The sequence below is a fragment of the Gopherus evgoodei genome, chromosome 16, assembly GCF_007399415.2.
Source record: "Gopherus evgoodei ecotype Sinaloan lineage chromosome 16, rGopEvg1_v1.p, whole genome shotgun sequence".
NCBI lineage: Eukaryota > Metazoa > Chordata > Testudines > Testudinidae > Gopherus > Gopherus evgoodei.
In genome coordinates, this window is record NC_044337.1 from 19,485,235 (window position 1) to 19,512,388 (window position 27,154).

Here is a 27,154-nt window from a genome sequence, read left to right on the forward strand (position 1 = left end):
ACGCTGTAAAACCAAACGAGATAGGTCAGAACTACAAAACGGGGGTCCAGATATCACTGTTTCCAAAGTTAGTGGGAAATGAGTTAACTGGGGTGGGAGGAGGAGAAGTCAAATCCAGACTTCCCTAAATTTTAACATGGCAGTCAAAGGGGATGTTTTGCTTTGGAGCTGGGATGCTGTTTTGACTCATTACAGAGATGAGAGCTCGTTGCCCAGCTTATATCCAAATCTGCATTTCCCCCCAGTTCAAAGTGTGTTTGGATCCTACAGTTTGGTTCAAACCCATCTCTAAGAACAATAATAATAGCAGTTATGCATGATCAGATAGGGGCCATCAAATCCCATGCTTCAGGGCACAAACTGATTGACACTGTGGTCAGGAAGGAATTGCTCCATCATCTACAGCATTGCCGATTTAGGGATGTGAGATTTTGCCATAGTCTGAAGCATCTCATATTGACTGCTACTAGTGGCAAGATATTGAACATGGTGAACCAGTCATTTGTGTGTGTGTGCATATATACATGTGTATGCGGGGGGTGCGTCTGGAGTGTGTACATGTTTGTGAATGCATGTGGGTGGGTGTGTTAGTGGTGAGTGTGCAGTTATGCTTGAGGGAGGGTGTATGCATGCAGGGATGTGCACTAAAGACACAATAAAAAAATCATGAGCAGCATATGCTCTATTTAGCTTTTTGACTCCCCAAGTCAACTGGCAAAGATACTCTCTTTGTATGTGCTGCATGGAACTAGACTGATACACTTGAATATATTTGGATGGCTTTCTACTTTACAGACGCAGCAAACAAATACCACAAAAGCTTGCCAAAACCTACACTACCCCAGGAAGAATCTGCAAGGTTGTCTCTGCCTGTCCCACACCTTGAAAGCCGCTCATCCATGTGCAGCAGACTTCTAAACTTGGCCTTTCATATCTCCATGAGCCCAGCCCCCTGAATCAATCCTTACTGTGGCTTGCAGAGAAGCCCAGCGGTATGCATGCGGCAAGCCAGACTTCTGAAGGATGGACAAAGAAGAGGCTTACCCTGACCGGGCAAAATGTTCAGCGCTGGTCACACCAAGGATTACGACAAATCCCGTGAGGAGGCAGCTGATTCTCTGCATTTCCTGCCCTCTGCCGGCTCTTTCTTTCCTGCTGTGTGATATTGTGTGGCATGAAGGGGTGTCGCTCTTTGATGGGAAGCACTGGCTCTTACTGCATGTGTCTCTTCAGTGGGGAACCCTGGAACCAAAAGAATAATGACCTTACCATGCAGCATCCTTTCTGGGATGGTACATTTCAATGGCCCCCTTTGGGCCTATTGAAAAAGGAGCACAGGGGAGCAAGGTGTGGTGCTGCCTTCACGCTAAGCGACTGGGAATTTTCCTGCTGTGCACTAGCAAAGCAATGCAGGATATGCTCTTACAATGACGCAGCGGGAGCGAAGTAGGTTTTAAAAGTGCAGGGCAACCGCAATAATTTCATAGTGACGTTTTTCTGGCTTGGGACTCAGGAGATCTGGGTTCAACTCCCAGCTCAGCCAAACTCTCCCTGTGTGACTTGGAGCAAATCACTTAAGTCAGTAGTTCTCAAAGCTGGTCCGTCGCTTGTTCAGGGAAAGCCCCTGGCGGGCCGGGCCGGTTTGTTTATCTGCCGCGTCCGCAGGTTTGGCTGATCGTGGCTTCCACTGGCCGCAGTTCGCCACTCCAGGCCAATGGGGGCTGCGGGAAGGGCGGCCAGCACATCCCTCGGCCCGCACCGCTTCCTGCAGCCCCCATTGGCCTGGAGCGGCGAACCACAGCCAGTGGAAGCCACGATCAGCCAAACTTGTGGACGTGGCAGATAAACAAACCGGCCAGCCCGCCAGGGGCTTTCCCTGAACAAGCGGCGGACCAGCTTTGCGAACCACTGACTTAAGTTCTTAGGTGCCCCATCTGGCAATGAGGATAATAATAGTTCCTTTGTCTTGTAAGACCCTAAGCATTTTGGGGCAGGGACTGGCATTTCTCATTTGTCTGTACAGCATCTGGCACAGCCTCGTTATTACTGCACTATTAGTGCAATTAGGATAGCAGTCCCAATGATGGGTTTTAAAATAAACAAACGTCATTAATGCCAGCCACCCATTGCTCACGAGTCACCCTACAGTGACAGCGGAGCAAGTGCAGCCCAGCCCTCACAAGCGAGTCGCCCTGTAATAACAAACCAGTATGTCCAGCCAACCCTACAATAACAAAGCACCCGTGCAGCCTGCAGCTCTCAAGTCACTCTATACAACCCAGCATGCACAGCAGCCTTCCGATACCAAACCATTGTGCATGGACCGGCAAGGATAAGAAAAGAAGGGAACAGAGCTGAGCCTGAAGGGTGTTCCATGTAAAAGTGCTTAAAAAAAATTAGAGAAGGTCATTGTTATTTCACATCTGAGTCACATTAAATACTTCTGGGTCAAATCTTCTGTTGGTATAAAAACCCATTGCTCCAATGAAGCCAGTGGAGTTATGCTGATTTACACCCTCTGAAGATCTGACCCCACAAGTTTAAGATTTTCTTTTTCCAGGAATAGAGTAAATGGTTTGTTGAGCTGTATCATTCTGAAATATGCCACTAGTGCCAGACAGGGAGGCCAGTACAAAGGGCTGCAGTATACATGGCATCATAAAGCCGCTTGTTTCTCACCAAAGGAAATAGTGAAATCAGGTCTCCTTCCCTCTTAAACACAAGGGTCCTCTCCAGTGCTTTAGAAGGCTGAATGCTTTCTCTGCAAAGCCAATACTAACCAAGTGGGGAATAAAGAGGCATTGATTCTGCCAGCAGAGGCAAATATACGAGGCAGAGTTCTAGCGGGTCAATAACGACATCTAATTTAAACAATCCATTGACCTCCAGATGATGGAAGTTAAAGGAAGAAAAAAACAAACCAAATACATGACAATGAAAGAGGGTTCACCTTTCTGACCGCACCCTCTGAAACAAACCACTTTTATTGGGAGACACAAGCTTAATAAGAAACAACCCCATGGAAATGGAGAAATATCACACTGATATAGCAAAAAGCTTGTAAAAGGGGAAACCAAGGCTGGAAATAGAATTGGAATAGTCCAGGCTCGTGTCATGGCACTTCATTAGAAGAATTTCCAGCTTTCCAGATCTCCAGCTGGCATCAAGCGCTATAGCTCCACTGAAGCCCAGTTAAATGCCAGCTGAGCATCCGGTTCAAAGCAGAGCAAGGCGGCCGCGTGGCTAATAATGGTTATGGGGCACAAACCACTCCTCATGGATTGGATCCTATGTCCGGGGGTACCATGGAAGAGGTCAGAAGCAGCGAGGAAGGTCTGGAGCAGAGCGGGAAGCGAGATCCAGAACAGAGGAGGAAGAGCTATAGAAAAGATAACACAGGCCCTCGCTCCAAACACTCTTGCTCAAGGAGTGGCTGGATTAGCTCAGCAACAGCCAATGAGGGGACTCATATTAGCAGGCAGGTTGTATCCTTGAAGAGGACAAGTGCAGTGATGCCCAGGCACTGGATTGGGCTCCTCGAGAACGTGAGGGAAACGGTCCACAGAAGTAATTGAGAAAGAGACGGTTGGCTTTAAGCTGGTTAAAATCCTGAGCTCGGTTTCACCCCTGACGTTCTATGGACTAGATCCATACATTTGAAAGCCTGAAAGGACTTTACAGTACCCTGGCCCCAAAAAGCACAGCAGACTCCATCAGAAGGCTGACGAGCAAACCTCCCTCTTCTTGTAAAGGCACAGAGGCCGCCATTGCATCACCCTATTTTGTCTGATTAATCCTAAATAGTTTGTATTTCGGATCACTGATACTCTTGGCTGCCTCCCATGCACTCCCTTGTGGCCAGGGGCGGGCTGTGCAGTGCGCTACCTCTATTTTCCCCTTCTTCAGAGTTCCTTAAACAACCAACAGTCCAAAGAAAATGAAAACACTCCCCACCTGGGAGCTCCATGTATGTATTCACTCCTTAAAATCACTCTGACCCAGCCCCAGTACAATTCAATGGCTTCCCAACAGCTGCTTCTTCAAGCCAGCTGCAGTTCCTTCGGCTTCTGTTTCCCAAGGAATCCCCCCACCTCCCCCCGCTTTACTGCAGCCACCTGCTGCTCTTTATGGGGAATGACTTGATCCCACTCAGGTGGGGCTCATCCTGTATTCAGGGCTGGCTTATCCCCAGGCTTTCCAGCCCATGGGGCACGCCACCCCGTTACTGGTGCCAAATCACCGCCCCTTTTGGGTGGGGGGAAGGGAAGAGGCCAAAAATCTTTTCCACCCTGGGTGACAAGCACCAGCTCAGATGCTGCACAGACCTTGTGCTGGCTGTGTACACCGAATTTCACCCTCTGGTTAGTTATTTGTGGTGCCGGCCTCCACAAGAAATCAAGCTTCGGTTGATTTATAGAAATAAGGACGTCAACAATCAATGGAAAGGAAAGAAAACTCTTTTGCACACCTCAACGCACATGGAGGCATCTTAGAATGTCTTGGGTGGTCTGATGACTCTCCTAATTCCCTCCGACCTCACCTCAGCTAGAATATGGTGCAAATTCTCAGTGAAATCATAATCCTCCGTCCCAATGGTATTTCTTCAACGAGACTGAATTCCACGTTCTAAATCAAACCCTGAAGATCATCTCAGACCTTCGACCAAACTCCACTGACAGAGGTAGGAGTTTTGCCTGCATGGGGATGGCAAAGGATTAGAGGCCTGGGTCCCGAAGGGCAATTTGTTTTGTTTTGTTTTTAAAAATCAAAGAGTCTGAAACAGAATTGTTTTCCCCCCCCACCCGTCAGAAAGTATCTCCACCTCCATGTGTGTTAAAATCAGGGTTGTTCCGCATCAGATAAAGATCCGATCTTGATCAAATTAGAGCTGTTTAATGCACATAGGAACCCAGGACCCCTGAAAGCTGCAGAAGACGCCTAATGCTTGTCAAATTGTAATTTAGCGTTGTCTTTTCTCTGATCTCTTTTCTAAAATTACTGTCAGCGGTAACAATGCTTTTTCTGTTTATGGACCAGAAAAATCTTTGTGCGATAAGAACAAAAAAACCCAAAAATCCAACGCAATACATTTTTGCACAGTCTCTCTAATCTCAAATGTGTCTCAAGTTTTATAATGTAAAATATGTTGTTGCTCTGTTCATATAAAGCTACTGTATGTAGCGCTATGCTCCTGAAATGCTAGGAGGCATCAAAGCCTTGTAATATGAGCATCTGCAGCCAAATATGATTCCAGTGGTTGCATCTGACTTCTATCCAAAACTATATGCTAAAATTCTGGCCCTCAGAGCTGTTGCCTAAACTACTGCGGGAGCCAACAGAAAACATTATCACATGTTGTGTGTCAACTCTGCTACCATCTCCAGCTCTGTAGCTGAAACCCAAGCACCAGCTAAAGTCTATTATTGAATCACTGTGTCGGGGGCTATTTTCTAAGTGGCGCAAGACGATTCAGCTCTGCAGCTCCCATTCACCTCCAGGAGTGAAAACGTTCCTGACGGATCCATTCTGACATTCATCATGTGGGACTTCTGGGAATCATGTTCCCATCACGAGAGTGCCCCGATTCTACCCGGGGATGTGTAACTCAGACTCTTCTGGACCTGAGCAAGAGACAGAGCAACTTTCTCAGGGACCCACTCCCAAACTACTCACAGCAATTCTTCCTCCGGACTGCCAGGATGGGCGCTGGGGTTCATTAGTATTCCACAGGCAGCTGTGGTAGGATGCCGTGTAGCTGAAATGTCATATTCACTAAGCATATTAGGACTAGATCCTGCAGTCAGTGGTACTGAAGATTAGATAGATAGATAGATAGATAGATAGATAGATAGATAGATAGATAGATAGATAGATAGATAGATAGATAGATAGATAGACAAAAATTTCAGATGAGCCCAGCTCAGATCCAAACTTTGCCAAACTTTGGGGTGTCTGGTTAAGAGTTTGAATGAATCTTTTTTAAAATTAACCATTTTTTTAAAAATAGAGATGAATCCGAAGTCTGCCCTTGTGGCGTACAGGGAAGATGTGTCTCCTTCTGCAAGCTCAGTAGGATTCTGCTAAGATTGTCAACCCTGAAGGTCAATCACCCACTTAAGACAACTGTCAACAACCATCGACTTCCTGAAGGACAGAGGTGCCCATGTCATGCCTCTCGCTGCCTCCCCTCCTTTGGGCATTGCAGTCTCAGGGCCGCTAGATGGGGGCCTTTCCTAAGGGTCAAGCAGACCCCTGGAGCTATTCCGAGCTCCCCTGCAAAAGACCAGCCAAGTGTTGCAGGGGTGGGAGCGCGCTGCTGTCCCAGTAACCCAGGGGAACCCTGTTGGGGGGAACCCCATGTCACGGGGCTACACATGGCCAGGCCAAGCCACCAGCTCAGCTGTCAGTTTCTTTCCGACTGATCCAGCCACCACGCGTCTGGGCTGACCGGGTGCAGCGGCATCTGTGATGCCGGCGCAGGTCCTGATGCTGCTACTTTGCATCTCTGCAAACTCCCCACCTCTGCCCCGTAGGATCGCCCCTTTCGGGTCTGAGCCTGCCGCTTTGGGAACCGCTCTGCAGAAGCGCACCAGATTTTGCAAATAACCCAGTGCATCCATTCCCACCGCCGCCGCCGCCGCCTTTTTGCAAGGAGGCTTCCCCCACAAATTCAGACCCAGCAGACAGCGCGTGCAAAGAAATCCGACTTGCAAAGCTGGGGGGAGGGAGGGGACCTCAACGCACGTGAGTCCAAACTTTCCAGCCCCCTGGTCAGAGCGGTTTGCAAAGCCAGGGCCCAGCCATAAAGTTACAAGCTCCGATTTCCAGCCTACTTACTTTTCCTGCCGGTCCTAGGAAGGGGAATTTGCAGAGAGAGGGAGACCTCCCCGGAGCTCGCCTGCCCCACGGTAGCGGCGCACACGCAGGAACTCCTGCCCCCAGCTTTTGCCTCCTTGATAGAGCCGCCAGCGGTGTGTAGCCCCTTTGCATTTCCTCCCCCCCCCCCAGTGCCGCGTCCCTCTCCTCTTAGTCCAATGAGCTCATGGGAAGGATCAGAGCCGAGCTCTGCACCGCGGGACTGAAACCCACAAAGCAATTCAGGGGACCGAGGAAACTCGCAACCTGCGGCTGGAAACACCTCCACCTGGAGCCTCTCCCGCTGCCTCCACCCCCCCCACACACACACACAGGAGAGGGAGAAATCTTCCCTGGCCCTTGCACCTGCGCCTGACATTCACCTCCGGGCTCACCTCTCTGGGTCCGGAATCCGGATCGTGTGCTGGGGGTGCCTGCTCACCCATTGCAGCGGGGCGGGGCCGTGCAGAGAGGAGCAGCGGAAAGGGGGATCCCAGCGGGGTGCCCCGTGGTGCCCTGAACCGGTTTCTAACTCCCCCGCACCTTCCCAGGAAAGCAACGCGCGCTCTGATCCAGCCAGCGCCCCCCTAGCTGCGGATTGCCCGGGGGTGGCGACTGAGTCTGACTTCTAGGCTAGTGAGCTCTTCCTGACTCCTCTGTCAACGCTCAGCCTGGCTAGGGTCCCTTCAATGCAGCTGCCAGCCAGCCTGCCCGTGCAGAGACCAGTGCACCCAGCCGCCCCCCAAAGACACGGGGTCATGGGGCTCAAGGATTCGTTCTCCAGGCTACCATGGATTAGCCGAAACCCAGACTGCTCCCCTGCCTATCGTGCTCACTGGGGGCGCCAAGCCAACCACCCATCCCAAACCCAACTGCAGTTGGGGTTAGTTTTCCCCCCCTTCTGTTTCTTTGGGTGCTGAAATTGCTCTCCCTCCAACGCCATCCAACCAGACCAAGCTGCCTGCTTTGAAGGCGGCTGCTTCCCCAGAGAGAAGAGCTCATTCCACCGTGGGCTGGGGTTTTTTGGTTTAGCATGTGCCCAGCAGAATGAAAAACTAAACCATCTGTACCTTAACGGCGCAGATGTTTTTCACATTTGTTTTAAATGCACTTTAGAGCAATTTTTACCCCCTACTTCATGGAAATAGTGGGGCCGGGGTGTTTTTGTTTGTTTTGTTTTGTGTGGTGGAGGTTAATTCTGTCTTTTATTTCCAAGTGGTCCCAGTCATTGTGATTAAAGGGTTGGGGTTGTTTTTTTCAGTCTAACTTGCAAACTCTCTTTCCAGAATTTTATAACTCAGTTCAATGTAGACTGAGACCCAATACACAAGGGGTTAGCTCAGAAGCCAATTTGTTTCTTTGCAAAACTTTAGAAAACTCCTTCTAGTGGTTTTTGAGCTACGCAAGAGCAGCAGTGAAGGTCTGGATGTCCCAGGTGCCAGACTGAGAAATGACATTATTTATCGGAGCATCTTGTACACTAACAATGAGTTACAGTGAATTTGAATTCTTGTCTGTGAGTCAGTGGAATATCCTTCAGAACTCTCCAAATTACCAAAACATCGAAGGGTGTGTCTACAGGGCAGCCATGACAGCAGCACACCCGCGGTGCTGCAACTGTGCCACTGTAGTGCCATAGTGTAGGGAGGAGTTTTTCCACTTCCATAGTTAATCCACCTCTACCAGCCGCAGTAACTAAGTCAATGCTAGAATTCTTCCTTCAGCTTAGCCATGTCTACAACGAGGCAACTTAGCTATGTCGCACAGGGCGCAACATTTTTCACAGCCCTGAGCTGCGTAGGTAGGTCGATCTAATTTCTAAATATGAATCTGACATAACAAATCCTCTGACATTCCAAAGACCAGGCATCAAGGCTCAGGGGCATAGGGCCCAGTTTTAGCAAAGATAGTGGTGCTCAGCCATTTGCAGGATCGGCTCCTTACACATTACATCACCAGCAGAGTAAGATGAAAGCAATAAATACTACGGCCCAAATGTGTCCCTGATGCATTTTCATTTCCTCTAACCCAGTTTCACTACAAGGAACACATCAAGCCCAATGGTCCAGCTGCCCACAGACTCCCTTGGATTGCATGTTACTTTGTTAGATGCCTTGGTCAACTATCAAAGAAAATGGTTCGGTCCCTTTGTGCAAACTGGGATTTCCTTTGTCTCCATCTTCCCTCGTAAAGGAATTAGAGCAAAATAGCACTATTGTTCCTAAAACAAATTAGCGCAGTCTCCTGTCACCTGGCCGTGCACAGAACTTGCCCCAAAGTCAGCAGGAGTTGGCATGTGAAGGAAGGTCAGGGTATGGGCCATATGGGAATATTTGTTACCCTCTAGCTTGGGTTGTTTGGGTTTTTTTAGCACATATAGGAGAAATAGTTAGCAGATAGACAACAGCAGCTCAGAAATCGCTGCCGCTTCTACTGTTTGGGAGTTGTGCAGGCTGCTGATTTAAGCCCGGCTGCCCCCTGTCCATAGTCACACCAGCTGAAGGTTGATGCCACAGTCCCAGCGCAAGGTTATGGTGCACTAGGGCTGATTCTCCACTGCTGTGCATTCATTTACACCCGTGCAAAGTGAGCGTGAAACACACCGAGCCAGATCCTCAGCTAGCGCCCGAGCTCCATCAACCGAGGCACTCGCCCTGCCATTATGTCTTGATAGCATGTTACCCCCCCTTTGCTCTGGGTGTAAATGACAAGGAGCAGAGGAGTGGAGAAAGATGCCGTGCGTGTGATGGGATGGAGTGAGCACGTGCAAGGAGTCCGGATCCCTACGGGCAGAGATGATAACCAAATCCATCAAAGGAAAAGGTTATTGGCTCTGATTGAAAAGGCAGTTCCCCTTTGTGTCTTGCATTATGTCAGCATGAAACAGGAGTTTTTTTATTCCTCCGTCTGGATCCATCTACCCCTGGGGAATTATTGAAACTCATTTAATCTCATAAACTCAAAGCACAGACAGCCCTTCCCAAGAGCCTCACAGGGACAGTAATAATCTTAATGCACAGTCTATTATTGCAGCCCTAGAGCCTGGGGGAAAAGAAGAGTGCCCGCTATGGAACTCTGCTTCCAAGTATATTTCTATTAGCCAAGTGAAAAGCTTGTCCATAAAGGTGAAGGATTTCATTTCACTGCTGTGCTACTCACCTGATCTGTTGAAATCAGTCATTTGTCATGAATGGAGAATGCTTCCTTTAAACGGCACCATGATTTCTTACTGTTGGAACAAATAAAACCACAGTTATGCACTGCCATTCTCCTGACGTATGATTTCCTTGATTCACATCTTGATCATTCTGGGCTTGCCTTTGGCTTCCTTGTGCACCCAACTCTCCCTCCAGACTATTTGGGTGGGGCAGCAGGAGTACAGGATCAGACCCAATCTCAATGCACACTTTTAGCAAATATTTATAATGAAACCACACTACAAAAATACAACCATATGTTGGTAGGGAATGGATGGACAGAAGTGGCTGGCGCTATTGTAGGACAGCATCCATCCTTCGGATGGTACATTTTTTCCTGTGCAACACAAGTCCAGGAGGACAAATTTTCACTGGGGGGTTTGCATGAGCATGATCCTTTACACTGGTATAAATTGGGAGTATCCCCACCAAAGTCAGTGGAGTTCCACTGATTTAAATCTGGCACAAGAGGAAAATCAGGGCCTGTGTGACTTTAGATTATTCCAAAGTGCAGTTATAAAATAGGCAAGAAAATGAACATGTTGTTTCTAAAGGACTCCAGGTGGGACCATCTAACTCAGAGCTGGTACTCATCCCCCAAGCAATATGTTATGTGTACCCAATATTCATTCCAAAGCAATGCGTGAGGCTGAATTAGCTGCTTAATTCCCAGTGAATTCTGATGGGCGTTGAACATCCACCTTCCTTAGGCTCATCTGAAAATCCCAGTTTTAAACCATCAGGACATGGCCCCAAGCCGTGTGTTATCCCATCCCAAGCACTCCTCCCGCAGGGCTCGTCTGCCTGGAGCAGTAGCCCAGATTAGCTACATCTACTGTGGATGCTCTTACTCTGCACTGCCTTTGGGCAGTTTAGCTTAATCCACTTTAGAAGCGAAAAGGCTCCCTGAGTGGAATAAGAGTACACCCTAGCTTATTTCACCATCGCTTCCCCAGGCAGCGTGGTATGCCCTTTGCAGTACTGCACCCTTAGGAGTATGGTATGCCAGCCCCAAACCGAGTGTGATCCCATCCCTAATACTCGGCCTCGAGCTATGTTATACCATACTCAGTGCCCATCCCTAAACTCTATGATATACCAGCCACAGCAATTTCAGCCACGCGTTCTAAATCTGCCAACAAATACAGAAACACAACTTCACGGACAAGTAGTTCAGTTCTCTTTGCATTCCTAGTGCTTATAATGCTCTATCAACATTGCACAATGAATCCTCATTTCATCCCTTGGAGGGAGGTCAGCGATATTATCCCCACTCTACTGATGGGGAAATGGAGGCAGAACAGTTATGTGACTCACCAAAGACCACAGAAAGAGTTAGTGTCAGAGCTAGGCATAGAATTCAGGAATTGCTGGTGTCCTGGCCTGTGCAGCACCCACTACATTACACCACCCTTTACCAAACCGCATGTGCATTTAAGGTGAAACATTTGACTGGAAAATTTGGGGCCCAATCCTGTAAGGTTCCATGCACTCTCATCCTCAAGTCAATGAGTGGCAGATGCTCAGTTTTGCAGGACCATTCCTTAGTTATGTAACGGAAGTGTAAAATCATACTCAGATCCCAATGTGTGAATGTGGGTGGATTAATTCACACCTAACTGCATTCACAGCACACAGCTTTTAGCTTCACCTCTAATAACAACACGCTAGACAGGAATAAATACACTATAATTCAAGCACTCTGTTATTGCTCAATTATTTCTGACATGCATTGCAGCAATTTATAATTTTGCAATTATTTTAGTTGCTAAAATTTTGAATTTTGGCTCCTTTTTCTAGAACAAACCTTTATTCAGGCAAACTGTCACTGACCTGAGTGTCACCTAGGTAAGGACTGAGGATAAATTGATAAAAGTCTATTTGATCCCATGTGTAGGGAAGCATTCAGTGCCTGGGACTGTAATATTCACTTCACTGGGCCAACGCCCAGATCTTCAAAGTTATTTAAATACCACTGAGTATCTGGGCAAAAATCCTCAACTGGTGTAAATTGGGATCCCTCCCCTAATTTAAATGATGCTGTGGTAATTTACACCACTGGAGATCTGTCCTATTGCTCTGTTAATGCTAGTGCGATTGGATTTCGGCAAAGAATGTTCAGGTGTTTTAATTCTTCAGTTTAAGTCTATCTGGATTTGATACCATCCCTGAACTGATATTCTGAATGGTTCACCCACAGTGCACCCTGCCAGGCATTAAAAATAGACTCCTGCTACGTCTAATATTATTGTTTGTCTCAAGACCAAGAAAGAAACGTTCCTGCATAATCGCTTCTTATTTGTAAAAAAGTTGAAATCTATCTGCCAATGCAGAGTCTTGTAACAGCAGCGTTGCTTTCCCCACAGATGAAAATGTAAATTATTACACACGCCAAAATGCTTTACAGGATCAGTTCTAAATTAAAAACCAGGTTAAATTTTAAGGGTAAAATTCTTCTCTCACGTCCTCACCCTCATGTCACCTGTAGTGCAGATTCTTATAGCATATGCTGCAGACACGGTAGGTGCACAGCTCTGGTGATGTCAGTGGTTTTAAGTAAAGCAGACATGAGATCCTAGGCACTGAAGGCTGAGTATAGGATAAAGATGTGATCCTGGATTCCTTGCACATCTGGTTCCCAGTGACATCAGAGTTTTGGGTGTGCAGCAGATCATGCAGTAGGGCCCTGAGGAAGGAGTACAGGCTTTGGCTCTAGGTCCACAAGGGAGTTGTGGCTCTGAAAGAAAATGGTACCCAGCATATACGAAAAATGGATATGAATGACTATAGGAGACTCAGCACCAAGGCCTTGATTCAGGAAGCTATCCCTATTCAGGAAGGCATGTACATAAGAGAATAAGAACTGCCATACTGGAATTAGACCGATGGTCCATGTAGTCCGGTATCCCGTCTTCCAACAGTGGCCGTTGCCAGATGCTTCAGAGGGAATGAACAGAACAGGGCAATTTATCAAATGATCCATCCCCGATCATCCAGTTCCAACAAAGTCAATGAGACTTAAACATGTGCTTAAGTGCTTTCCTGAACTGGGAGGCAGTAATGGGCAAGAAAGAAAGAAAGAAAGAAAGAAAGAAAGAAAGAAAGAAAGAAAGAAAGAAAGAAAGAAAGAAGCAAATTCTTAAAACATGTTTGCAATAATTTTGCTACAAAATCAGGCCTGACCCAGTAGTCGTTCTACACAATGACCTCTCCTGGACTGCAGTGGGGGGATTGCATGAAGCATAGCTCCAGGAACAGATAACTAAAGTAACAATGATTCTTTAGTGCTTCTTTTTTAAGATACCAAGCATTTTATTTTTTGAGGGAAAACTTTTCCAATTGGAATGCTTGGGTCTTTTAAATTAAGGAAACAGAGGAGCAATCCCTATTCCACAAAGTTTGCTAAGAAAAAAAGAATGTCCACCATACTGTTCTCTACTGCACTTGCTGTGGACCAGACTCTGATCTCATTTACATGGTGTAAATCCAGAGCAGCTCCACTGAAGTCAGTGCAACTTAAAGCAAGTGAAATTGAGATAAGAACCTGGCCCGTAGCCTTTAGTGTGTCAGCTCACCTATCGCCCAGTGCTGAGGGTACCTCTGGTCCAAAGTCTACAGTCATTAATCAGGCAAATAGGTAAATGTTTTGCTGGTGCAAAGACAAACACTCAGTGAGGATCTCAGGACTGGCCTCTTATAATTAAATACTATGGCAGTAATTCACTGCAGTCTAATTATCTCCACCATAAAGCATATGTATGAGCAACATTAATATCTTTTATTATTTAGCCAGGTTTATTATATATTATTACTTATGCTCGCATATTATTTGCACAGCATTTACATGAGACAGTGATGGTCACTGTATGAAAGTCAAGAGAGAGAAATTTACAAAACATGGGTCTCTATTGCACCTGGATCAATCAAGAGTCACTCCAGTAACTTCAGTGGAATTACACTGGTTTAAAATTGGTGTAAGTCAGGAGAGAAATCAGGCCCCATGTTTTTTCCTGTACATTCACCCTGCAGAATTACTCCCCAAGGAAATATACTGCCCTCAGTCCATTGTGGAAATCGATCTGAGTTGGATGCATGAATTAAATTGGTCCTTAAATCACACCTCTGCCAACAAACAGTTGCTTCAAGCAGAAATCGTTTTAAAATAGATCATTTTGCTCTTATGATCCTTTGATTCTAAAAAGCCGTTTCTGGTTCAAAAGTGATTGCACATAAGCATGCGCTAAATGGACCAAAGTAGAGCTTTCCTAGCTTATCGGCTTTACAAGAAGCAGGAATACAAGAATTCCCATCACTGTAAGGTGGGTATTGTAGTGGGAGAGGAGGGCAGAGAGAGATTGAATACGGGAACATCTTAACTTCTTCAGTTTGTTTTTTCTGCCATCTGTTTTCTCCTCTCCCTGCATTCTCTTTTTTTGTTCTTTTGTGTCTATTTTGAACATTAAACCTGCCCCCTTAGGCTCCAAATTGACTTACTGTCGCCTCTCCCTTGTATACTGATTGAGACTTAGATTTCTTTATAATATAGATTCTGTGGAAGGGCAGTAGATTTACAAATTGCAGCAAAATAAATCTGTCAAAATGAGAAAGCTTCTGAGATTCAATTTCTCTTCATTAGCTGGGGGGAACCCACCGGAGTTGAGCCTCAGCTATTATTGAGGGTTGCAAATTGAGATCCCAGAATTAGACTGTGGATCACAGGGAATAATGTTTAAAAAGTCAAACAAATACACACTCTGGGTACAGTCACTGTTTTCTTACCCCACTGCTAATTCCACTGTGATCCATAGTAGATCCAGATTTAATGATGGGGGACGGTCTGAGTCCAGCCACTATATCTGTGTTGCTGACTCATGCAGTCAGCTTCCCATGGCCGATGAAGAGAGTGTCAAAAGCTTGCCCATCAGCTCATCACCTACAATTCCTTGTTCTTTTATTCTTTGCTTAGTGAATTCATCCCACCACCATGGCTGCACCCTGCAGAGAAATACGCAAAATCGTCTTTTCACTCAGAAAAAAATGCCCAAGGAGAAAGCATTCCCTAGCATTATACTTCTGTATATCCTCTATCTCCAGTGCCAGGCACGTTTTGGGTATTACAGTAACTGACACCCAAAGTACCCTCCAAACTAAGGACAAATATTGTCCCCAAACCACAAACCGACTGCCCACCCACATTGTGTTCTGCCATGGATCGAGGGCAGTATATGGCTATACACACACTGTAGAGATATAACATCACCTACGCCTGAAATGCAGCCTCTGGGGTGAAATGAGACAGCTCTTTAGCAGCGCACAGAACTCCACAGGATGCAAATCACCTAACTACACAGCTGTAACTTCAGATGATCTTTGACTTCTTGCTTGCCACAATCAGATAATTCTCAGCAAATAGAAGCACACTAAATATCCAGGATATGCTGCCCCTATTTGAGATTTCTGGGCTCTTCCCAGCCCGTGGGGATCATTCAGTGCTGTATTTTGCCTAATGAGTTTTTTAGTATTGGCTATTGAAAACAACTGGATCTGATTAGTAATAAGCTTTGTCCCATGGGGGGTGAAGGGAGGAGAGAGGTGCATATTTGCACTGTATAGCTATGGACCAACATGCATGTATCATACACAATACCTGCAGCCCTCTTAATCATTGTACCAGTATGGGGTGAGGGGGAAAGTGAAAGAAAGTAACTATGGAAACAAACGAGCACTGTCTGTATAGTTCTTGCCACTGTGTCTGTTTGCTCCCAGCCTTAAACCCCAGTCTTTGACCCTTACATGGACAGTACATAAATTAAACTTCTTATATTTGACCTCCATCGCTGTTCTTTTGAAGACAAACAGCCTGAGTGGCAGTGAACTGAAATTAAAAATTTGCACAAAGGGCTGGATTCTGCTCTCAGAAAACTGAAGACAAAGGAATTCCTCCGGATTTTCCCCAGTGTAATGGAGAGCAGAGTTGGCCCTATGTGAGCGCTTCTCGAAAGAAGCCAATAGTTGCTTCAGAAAAACCTCTTTGCTGTACAAATAATTTTTTATTGTTCTTTATTGAGCCAGACCCTGAAGTTCTTAGTCACTTTCTCTGTTCTCACTTTCTCTGATGTTCAAAGTCCTACTGAAGCCACTGGACAGAGACCTCAGGAACTGGCCTGTTGCTACTGGGATAATGTAGGCTCCGATTGGCATCTCTTTTAACCCTCATGCACTGGCTTTTCTACCCATCCCAGCACCCTGCAGCCCTTGGGCACTACGCCCATTCTGGCATACAGTACCTGCTACGTCCTCGCCTCCTCTCTGTGTCCCTCTGCAGCAGCCATGGGAAATGGGCCACCTTCTCCTGCTCCAAGCAACTGTCCACAACCCAGCGGCCACCTCCGCTGCTGTTTGCCGCCGCTGCTGCATGGCCAGGGCCTTTCCTCCCCAGCTGGCTGCATCTGCTCCTCTCTTGTGCCTCCCCAGCATGGCTGGTCACTGGTGCTGCAGGCAGGCAGGAGGTCCCTTTAGAGGTGGAAGGGAGGCTTTTTATGCTTTTCTTCCTGTATAAATCAAGGTTGGAATGGACAATCCCAGACAGGACTTCCTGTGTGTGTTGCTCATTGATAACGAGCTCAGAGAGCAGAACAAATACAGCGGACTGCTCACAGCGGGCCGAGAGAGGGAGAGGGCCTTGGGACGAGGCAGCCCCAGCAGCCCTCGTGGGCCCCCCCGTGACACCCCAGTCACAGCAACGGGGGGCTAAGAGCGTCTCCAGGCCACTTCCAAGCAGTGTGGTGCTGGGACCTGCAGACTGACAAAGCACAGACAGCCCCAAGTGGCTGCAGTGAGAGCTGCTCTCTGGGGCTCCCCAAGCTACTCTGAAGGTCCCCCCCAGACCGGGCAGATGGATGGGGGAAGCTTTTCAGAGACACTGGCACATCTTAGCATTTAGCAATGAACCTGGCTGCCCCTCCGGCTCTGTGTTAAACCCAGAGCTGCTGCCTAAAAAACAAGGTTTCCCTGGCACACGGCTTTGGGATTGGCGCTGGGTGGGAGAGCTGGGTAGCCAAGTGGAACTGACCTGCCCCCGCCCTCCATCCCGGAGCACACCCCAATGCTTCCCATGGACATTCTGGCTGCACTCGGGCCAAGACCAAGTAGGACTCTTTCTAGAAGTGTTAAACCCCTCCCGGAACACAGCACCCCTTTCACTCCCTCCGCACTGAATCTGCTTGTATACTGGAGATATTTAAACACACGGACTCTCACGTGGCTGATGGGTGAAGAAACCCTACCCAACCCCCAACACCTGGTGAGCCAGAAAACCCTGGCCAAGCTACAACTGCGTTGGGCAGAAGACAATGAGCCTTTCCTATCTGCTTCATCGCTTGGAATTCATCCCAGGGCAGCAGTGACTGAAAGCCAGTAGCATCTGCTGGGTGTCCGGCAGCCTACACAAAATGAATCTCAGTTTAGTTCCCAAGGGGGAGGCATGCATGTCCCCAGCTGGTGGCTTGCTGGAAGCCAGTGCTCTCACATGGCTCTCCAGGTTCAGTTCAGGGCACACTGGTGGAAGAAGCTTGCACAGTCTATGCTGTGCCTGGATTTGGATTAACATCTAATTATATCTATTATTAATTACTGTAGCTAGTCATATCTAAGTATGGAATTATACATCACAATCATTACGGGATTTTTTTTTAATTGTCACGATACCCCTTGGGGGGTAGAGACGTGTTACTCCCATTTTACAGATGGGGAACTGAGCTAGAATAAGTGACTTGTCCCAGATCACACAGGAAATCTATAGTCAAGCTGGGAACTGAACCTAACAGGTCATCCTTCCTCCCTTAGTATTTATCTAGTGATTGCCATATGGCTCTTAGCATCCGCGCTACATTCACTGGGAAACAGAAAAGGAAAATATTGCAATGCATAATATTACAGCCCATCAGAACATGGGAATATTGTCCCCAGGCCAACCCACCAATATTTTCATCAATATTTTATGAGGATTTCAAAATTCCCCACAATTCAAAGTCCAACCAGTTGTAGCCGGTCAAAGATTGGAGGCGGGGGGGTAGAAGTTCATGTATTTTTCCCTTCTTAAAAATATCGAAAGTTGCAGTTTGGTTGAAAAGAAATCACATTTTGAAAAACGTGCTAAGCCTTGTAAAATATTTGAAACTGTTGCTAATTTTACCTAATCCACCTGAAAGGAAATAATCTGAAAACACAGCACGTCTTTACAGCTGCACTGCCTCAGGTTCTCTATGCTGCTACGGGTGAGATTTTTGTTTATATCCGTGCTCATTTACACCCTGACTCAGTTACACACTTTAGCATGTCTGGACATCCCCATTCAGCACAGCATTTACTACTGTGAACAGGCTTATTGAAATCACAGCAACTTCACACGTCTAAAGTTATGTGCAAACTAAAGTGTTTTAAGGTCTCGAGACAGCAGAACACTTTAGCATGTGCTTAGCTTTAAGCACACAAGTGATCCCATCCCCATTCAACAAAGCACTTAAGCATGAACTTAACCTTAGCTGAATCAGCTGAATATTTATTTCCTGTATTTACTTATTTTCCTTAGTGGAAGCCTTTTCGTTGTATTTTTACTACCATCATTTTAATTTGATATTTTTAACAATATGTAATTTCAAATTGTGTACAATTCATTATTATTATTATTAGCACTGTTTTCAGAAGCATTTCTGTGTCGCCGATCACCATGGTATCTGGGTGCCTATTGAGTGGTGCCAGTTGTACTGAATAGTGCATTTAAGGCCTTTTCCAAAATCCATGGAACGACTTCCACTTATCTGAGTGGCCTTTGGATCAGGCTAAGGCAGATGCATTATATACTGAAAGCAATACAGAACTCTAGCTAACCAGAGCTAGGAGGCCAGCACAACCTCAGATCAGAGACCCCGCATACTGGGATGTTCAGATCCAGAGTCGATCTAATGCTCTATAATGTGCAGTCGTGGATTCAGTTCTGCAAGGTGCTGAGCACTCAAGTGAAGTGCTGAGCAATCTCATGTCCCAAGAGCCCCAGGTCACCAAACTCAACCCCGCTGAGTATTGGGAAAGATCTGATCCAGGCCCAGTTATCAGCGCCAGCGACTGCCTCTAGCTCTAACCCATCCTTTCCCATGTCTTCTCGCCTATTCATAGCAACAGGTCACAATCCATTGTTGAGAGCATATCAGCCACCCACCCAGCAACTGCTCATATGGAGACAAGTGGAGGACTCGTCTTCTGACCCCTTCGCTCAAATCAACGGGAGTGAAAATGTGATGTGTGGAAAACATTTCCTGTTTACTGAAATGTACCGGTCACGTTAGCTGGTGAGGCGGGAAATGATCACAGGAGGCCTCAACATTGTGTATTTTTAAATTCAAAATAATGACACCTCATCTCCAAGAGATTTGTTATCCTTTTGTGGAGGTCAGGACTTCTGGTAAAAACAGTCGGGGGGGGGAGGTGCACACGTGTGTGGGAATGTACACATTCAAAGTGTTGTATTGACTTGTAGATAGTACTGCAATCTGTGTGTGTGTGTGTGTGTGCGTCCAAAGTGGTGTGTGGGTGTGTGTACATTCAAGGTGGTGTGCTGACTTGTAGCTAGTACTGCAATCCATGTGTGTGTGTGTACATTCAAAGTGATGTGTGTGTGTACAATCAAAGTGGGGTGCATGTGTGTACAATCAAAGTGGGGTGTGTGTGTGTGTACATTCAAAGTGCTGTACTGACTTGTAGATACTCGGTACTGCAATCCACGTGTGTGTGTGTAGTGCCGTGCTGAGCTGTAGGCAGCTACTGCTTGGGAGATGCTCCTCGGTTTGAATGGAGGCGGATGCTAACCGTGCAAGAAGGGGCAGCACAGTGCAAGCTGAGCGAATGCCGTGGCAAAGAAGGGCTCCTGTTGGAGGTGCTCAGGCTAGGGCACTTGTGGGAAATAATGAAGGCTGAAGAAAATGAAGACGACAAACAAGCAGGCCTTCCTAGCCCATGGGGAGGATAATGAGCAGACTGCTGTGTGCCAAACTGGACCATTTCATCTGCCTTGAGCAGGGCATACGGTGCTTAGGAAGATAAACCTTTAGGATTGTTTAGCCTGCTCTCCCCAGGCACCCCCCCCCTTTTGGGACAATTTGGCCACCGGGGCACATACAGGGGCAGTCCTTGTACCTGGCACCCAAGGGTTTCCATGTGGTCCCCTATGAAGTCCACTAGGCACTGGCCTGGAGATAAGGTGACCAGACAGCAAATGTTAAAAATTGGGACGGGGGGTAGGGGTAATAGGAGCCTATATAAGAAAAAGACCCAAAAATCGGGACTGTCCCTATAAAATAAGGATATCTGGTCACCCTACAGCTGGAGATCAAATCTATCAGCTCAACACTCATGTACTAGGCCAACGGGCACTACAGAAAAGCCCTGAGAGAGAGAGAGAAGCCAGAACATTTATTTTCAAAGCAGAGGACCTTGATCCTGGGGTTGTGGTCTGTCTCAGCGACGTTCCGTGGGCCTGATCCTTTGTCTCTGATGGCAGTTGAAGTAGAAGAACCACTAGCTAATTCGTTCCATTATTGTCCCACTACAGGAGACCCATTTGCTCATAAACGTTTATCCCCCCGACTCCAAAGTCTCGTCTCTTTTGCAGAGAAGCTGGATTCTGCCTCGTTTGAAATTTTATATTTTGGAAGCTATTGGCATGAATTCAGCTGGTCCCCAGTATGCGACGATTGCTGCGATATTCTGTTTGCTCACATTTTAATCAACAACCTGAATGATTTTCAGGGGAGAAAATTATTCCATAAAAAGGTGTGAAATTTTAATTAACGTCTGTAATGTAGTATTAAAACAGGGGGTCTCAAACTGGGGGTCGGGACCCCTCAGGGGGTCATGAGGTTATTACATGGGGGGCCACGAGCTGTCAGCCTCCACCCCAAACCCTGCTTCGCCCTCAGCATTGATAATAGTGTTAAATATATAAAAAAGTGTTTTTAATATATAAGGGGGGGGTCACCCTGAGAGGCTTGCTGTGTGAAAGGGGTCACCAGTACAAAAGTCTGAGAACCCCTGTATTAAAAGAAGCAGGGAGCAAACAAAAGCAGATGGCAAAAGCACCATTGCATTCCATGGAGCTTTAATTTACAAGATTTCCACTCTTGCAACTACTTCTATGCCACTTCTCCTGGCTCGTCTCACATTTGTTTTAGGCACCTGTGTGGGGCCACCAGGGCTGGCTCCAGGGGTTTTGCCGCCCCAAGCAGCCAAAAAATAAATATAAAGCCGCGATCACAATTGCGATCTGCGGCAATTCAGCGGGAGGTCCTCTGCTCCAACTGGCAGTGGGGGACCCTCCACCAAATTGCCGCCGAATAGCTGGACCTGCCGCCCCTCTCCGAAGTGGCCGCCCCAAGCACCTGCTTGCTAAGCTGGTGCCTGGAGTCGGCCCTGGGGGCCACATCCTCAGTTGGTGTAAATCAGCATAGCTCCATTGGCTTCACTAGCGCAATGTTGATGTTGACTTCCACCAACTGAGGATCTGGCTTGTGATTCTTTAGAGTTGAACTTTGCTAGGTTTATAGAAACCTTGCCAGTGAATTAAACAGTAGGTAGGGTGCAGTGTAAATCCTTTACAGGTGTCTATGGCAACACAGTGAATTTGGGAATATTAGCTAGTGCTTGGGCTTGGGCCCCAGGTCTCCAGCGTTCTAGTCCCAGTGACTTCTGGTGTGATCTTGGGAATGGTATTTAATCTCTCGTGCCTCCATTTTCTCACCTGGGGAAAATAAAACCTACAGGGGTGTTGTGATGCTTAATCAAGTGAAGTCTGTCAAGCTTTTTTTAGACTGATGCATGAAATGTGCTACGTAAGTGTGACTCCTCTTATTCTAAATGAGATGGAACCCCACTGGCTTTCTTTCCCGTGTTAGAAAAAGAAATCAGATGTTTACCAGAGCTGGAAAAGGTGGCTGGAAACGGGATTTTAAACCTGAAACTCTTTAGAGCCCCTGGGAAAAAACAAAACCTTTCCGAGCTGGGCCTCCATTGCACCTGGCTAGCGGCTCTCACTCATCCTTTCATGCCTCATTGATTTGCTAGAAGTGGGGGGCGCATTCATCAGTCAGCAGCACAGCAGGGGTTTGTCACCTAGGCGGACCTGGAGTGAATAGAAAACACTGACATGAATGCTGGGCTCCAAAATGCCTGTGTTGCTCCCATTAAATTCATAGCCCCACGTGCACATCCAAGAACGTGGGCCCAATGCATCACACAAAACTTCACCCCTAGAGTTCATCCTGGTTCTTATACTTGCTACTTGCCCTGAGTTGAACTGCAGCTATTTCTTATCTTTGTCTTTTCTTTACTAGGATGCTAGAAGTGCATATAGCCAGGGAAGCTCTGGTGAGTTAAGATTAAAGCCACATCTGGGATTTCTAGGCACACCGCTCAATAACTGCACAGGGGAATTAGCTTTGGGAATCTCAGCGACATTCCTTCTGACAATCACAGTGGAACAAACAAGGCAGAGACTGAGAATCCATGCCAGATTTTCCAATGAATCTAGCACACGCTAGGCCAGAGCTTTGGGAGTTTAGGCAGCGCTGGGTAAGTACCCATGCGGTGCAGGGTGCAGACATGGTTAATAGAACGCTTGGAGGAAAGGCGCTACCACAGTGAACCCGGTGCCCCAGAGTACAACTGGTCAAAAAACGGAGGGGAAGTCTGGCAAAACTTGTGGACAAAAATGAAAAAGAGTTTGCCAGCTATTCTCATTAGAAGTTTTGGGGATTTCATAGAACATCTGAAAATGGCAACAACAAAAACAAACAAACAAACAAACAAAAAGCAACTAACAATTGGTTCTGAAAACAAAAAAGAGTAATTGACAACAGACATTTCCCGTGGCAATTTGTTTCGATGAAACAGCAACATTTTGTTAAGAAAACAACACAATAACATCAAACAAAATGAAACAGCAAACAAAAAATATTTCAGTGAAGACCTCCAGCCAGGTCTGAACAGCACTACCCAGCTTTTCTCAGTAAGGAACCACATAATACACTCGGGTAATAAGGTGATGGGGGAACGGAGGACATATCAGTTCCTCAGATAGATTAGACAGATTAATTGACAGCATGGCCAAAAGCGTCAAAATGGCTAATGATTTGGGTTAGCTCAGTCTGTGGGTGTCCCAACTCAGGGCACAGAAGGTCTTTCACACTGGGAACCCAAAAAATGGAAGGACCAAAATGAAATATCGCTGTTGGACTACTTGGCTGCATGACATTGGCGTTTGCAGTGGGTTTTTTTTTATCTTCTTATTTTAAAGAGTTGATCTCAAACAAACTTTTTTAAAAATAAACATTTTGGAAACTCTGTTCACTTCAAGTCTTTCCCATATTGTTTCAGCTTGCCTGATTCTTGTTATCAATTCATATTTCACAGTACGTGCTTCCGAGCTGTCTGAAGATATTAATTAGGAAGGGTTTCTAAATTCCAGGATCAAAGCTGCACCTTTACATACCAAAGGGAATAGCCACAAATATTAAATTCTACCCTCATCTCATTTTGAAATGCCAGGGTTCTAAGATAAGAAATTATTCAAGAGACTCTCAGCTCTAGTCCCCAAAACTGAATTCAAGTTTAGCACTTCTTGGGGCAGGAACCATCTCTCAACTGTTGACAGCACCGAGGAAAATGGGGTCCTGACCCCTAACTGGGCCATCTAGACGCTAGCAGAATGTAAATAAAGAAATGATTCATGAATAGCCCTCTCCAGCTGCATTGAAATCAGTGTGAGTCTTTCCATTTGGATCAGGCCCTTTACTGCTACTTCTCCTAACTTTACACCATGAGCTCATCATTATTGATTCAGGATTTAAAACATTAAACTCCCTGGGCCCAGTCTCACATGGGAAGTGAGAAGGGTTTCGACCAACGACAGCCTGAGGATCTGATCTCAATAGTGCTGACTTGCGTGAGTGAATGGTCCCATTAACTTTAGCAGAATGACTTGCTCAGCTGAGGACTACTTGGGTGGCTAGGAGTTCACAGAGCCAGGATTTAAGGCCCCTATTCAGGAAAAGATCTCTGTTGTGGAAACACTTGAGCACGTGCTTAAAATTAAATATGTGCTCATGTGCTGTCTCGAAAAGGGAGGGGCTGGAGCACATGCTAACGGGCTTTTCTGGCTTGGGACTCAGCTGAGAACTATAGCACATGGTCTGGATGATTATGCCAGGTTATCGGAGCATCACTGCCTAGACTACTCAGCATTGAGGTGCTTGTTGTTGTTTGGCTTATGTGCCCCGTGGACCAGCCTTGCAAAGTGCTCATCTGCGTTCTCCCTGCTGACACGCCACAATGGAAATTGTACAGCAGCCTTCTCTGCACCGACAATGCTGCTCCCTCAAGCCAGGCTCTGAATAGCTAATGTATTAATTTCAAGGTGGCCATTGCCGAATCAGACCCCACGTGATATTAACCTTGCATCTTGCTTCTGGTATGTTGCAGATCTCAAATGAGAGTTCCAGGGAAAACCAGATACAAGAGGGAGGGAAGGATACTAAAGAGCATTGCAAAGTAATGTCTTTCTTGCAGGCTGGGAAATCTGGGTCTAGCAACAAAGACAGGGTAGGAAAGCAGGGCAGAGTGAGTTATCAGACTAACACGGCTACCACTCTGAAACCTGAGTTATCAGAGAAACTGTGGCTTAGATCTTTAATGCTGCCTGGGAGATTCAGATCCTTAATTCCCATTCATTTTAGCAGGAAATAGGTGCCCAAATCCCTTTGGCAGCATAGAAAAGATCATCCTTTATTTGAACTTTCTAATATCATGCATTCTCCAAAATGTCTGTAAGATGGAAAGAAGTGTCACAAATGTAACTAATGAAACAGCACTGATGCTTCAGCTGATATGTATTTGATGAAGTGGTTGGGAAGGGAATGAACTCATCTTCAAGCTATATTCTAGGTGGTCAGCCCTTTCGTAGCGTTGGAGGGGCTGGGATGGAAAGGAGAAAATCCGTGGCAGTAATTTCACAGCCTCTCTTTAGCCAAGCTGACTTGATAAAAGTTTCCTGGTGGTTCTCTTTATCTTCTCTTTAGTGTGGGATAATGGTTCATGTTTGTCTTGCCAGAAAGAGTTTTCCCTTATCTCAAAGGTATCTCCCTTGTTGGAGCTAGGGGTTGCTCACAAAATATTTGTGCAAGTCGATGACTCTGTGAAGCCACAGAGAAAGGAAAGAAACAGAAGGTGGGACAAATCACATTTGTGGTTTCAGATGTTTCTCTTTGTGCAGCTGGGCACTAATGGGTGGTGTTCAGAAGAGGCATGATACACATCAAGGTAAATCGCTTTTTTCCAGGGCTCAGCAACTTACAGGATTGGGCTCTGATGACCTAACCTAGTTCTCATCTTTCACTGAAGTCCATGATAAAAAGGACTACCAAAGACCGAACAAGAACCTGCGTGTTTGGTCCCAAATGATTTACATTTGCCAATTTACATTGGTTAGAAGATAGGAGAGTGTTTTTGTGTTATACACCTATTCTTTGAATGTAAAAAGATTAGATCCCTGGATTTACCAGCACCTGATCCAAAACCCAGAGAAGTTAAACTCTCATTGACTTCAGTGGGCTTTGGATAAGGTCTGTAGTGAGGGACTTTTACATTATCAAAATATACATAAATCCAGTCATTAATTTCACACAGTTAGTTTCATTTCCACTAGAAGGATCTGTACAAACAGTCAACCATGACTTCCACAATCACCTCTCTTACGCTTTTGGAAGCAAATAGACCTTAATGTTTGTCTCTTTCATTTTTTCATTTCCCCTTAGTTTTATATCAGCACAGGATATCTCAGAATATGTCAACATGTCATTACCTAATGGCTGATATCTGCTGCATGCTGTCTTGAATTACATGCATCATAATTCTTTTTTTCTTTTTCTTTTTTTTTTTTACTAATCACTTACCAACAAAGTGTAACTCCTAAAAGCAGAGCTCCTCTTTCAGCAAACAAATAAAATATACATGTGAAATGTTCTGTAATAAATTGCATTAAATGATCAAATGAGTATAAATAAATACATCAATCCCAGACACTCCCTACACTGTGTGAATGCAGCAAAGAAGCATTTCCCACCCTGTTTCCAACCTTAATGATCTGTTTGTCTAGAGTATGAACATTTTTAGGAGTAAATCAAGTTTAAATGTTTAAAAATCAGTGTCTCGCCATTGCTTCTCATATAGGGAACCTGATTATGCAGGTTTATGAAAGCCTTCTTCCGCCGTTGACTTCAATGATTTAAAATACCTTTCAAGGTTGGGCCTCTATGTAGCACTGTGAGGTATGGCTCCAAAAACGAGATGGGTCATCGAAAAAGGGTGCAGAGAATGAAATTCATCCCTGTGCAGCATAAAGTCTCTGCACCATTTAAGTTCCACACCAGCCCATAGGACAAGTCGGCTGAGGAAGTGGGATTTAAATGATACAAAGGGATTATTCCCTATAGGCTGAAGTAGGCCTTAACTGGTATGTTTGTGTTGGCCCTCTGCACAGAGATGGATTTGACCCTATATGAAGAGACCTTACCATGAGAAGGCAAGTATTTTCCCCGCCTCCTCGAAACAGAGCCCTTTTATGAATGGCACAAAAACGGGATTAGAATCCTGGAGGCTGTTTCTGTGTGGCACGTCCCTCAATCTCAGCAATGAGAGCATGCACAACACTGAGCATCCGATTCCAAATATCTTAATAAAGATATAGAAAAAAATGCAAAAGAAAAGAGAAATTCAGAAGCATCGAAGAAAGGACTAAACACCACGGATAGATAGAGGCTTGATATTTGATAATGATGTAGTCCTTATAAGTCAATGAGAAACACTTTGCAGGATGAGATCTATTATTGATTAATAGAATAGGACTGAGCAATGAAGAGTTTTCCTTATTGAAAACCTTGTCGTGGTGAAAAATATACTCTAAGGACCTAACTCTAATCTTGGTTGCACAGGTGTAAATCCAGATTCACTTTCCTTCTGGAGCAGTCCTATAGAATTTAATAGATACTAAACCAGTA

The 27,154-nt window shown here is 45.9% G+C and overlaps 1 protein-coding gene across 6 annotated transcripts in view; it reads right to left on the reverse strand.

The window, feature by feature from the left end:
• EGFL7 (EGF like domain multiple 7) overlaps window positions 1-16,696 on the reverse strand; it is a 32,709-nt gene extending 16,013 nt beyond the window's left edge. The window contains exons 1-4 of one of the 6 annotated variants that reach the window (XM_030535281.1): window positions 16,340-16,696; window positions 14,832-15,047; window positions 10,015-10,084; window positions 1,045-1,242 (exon numbers count right to left, since the gene is read on the reverse strand). In XM_030535281.1, coding sequence (XP_030391141.1) covers window positions 1,045-1,124 — 80 coding nt within the window. In that variant the 5' untranslated portion in view covers window positions 1,125-1,242; window positions 10,015-10,084; window positions 14,832-15,047; window positions 16,340-16,696. Of the gene's footprint in view, window positions 1-1,044; window positions 1,243-6,837; window positions 7,036-7,250; window positions 7,386-10,014; window positions 10,085-12,523; window positions 12,739-12,924; window positions 12,981-14,831; window positions 15,048-16,339 lie in introns of those variants that run through there. The other 5 variants (XM_030535280.1, XM_030535283.1, XM_030535282.1 and 2 more) reach the window with 5 other exon arrangements.
• Between the last annotated feature and the right edge of the window lie 10,458 nt (window positions 16,697-27,154).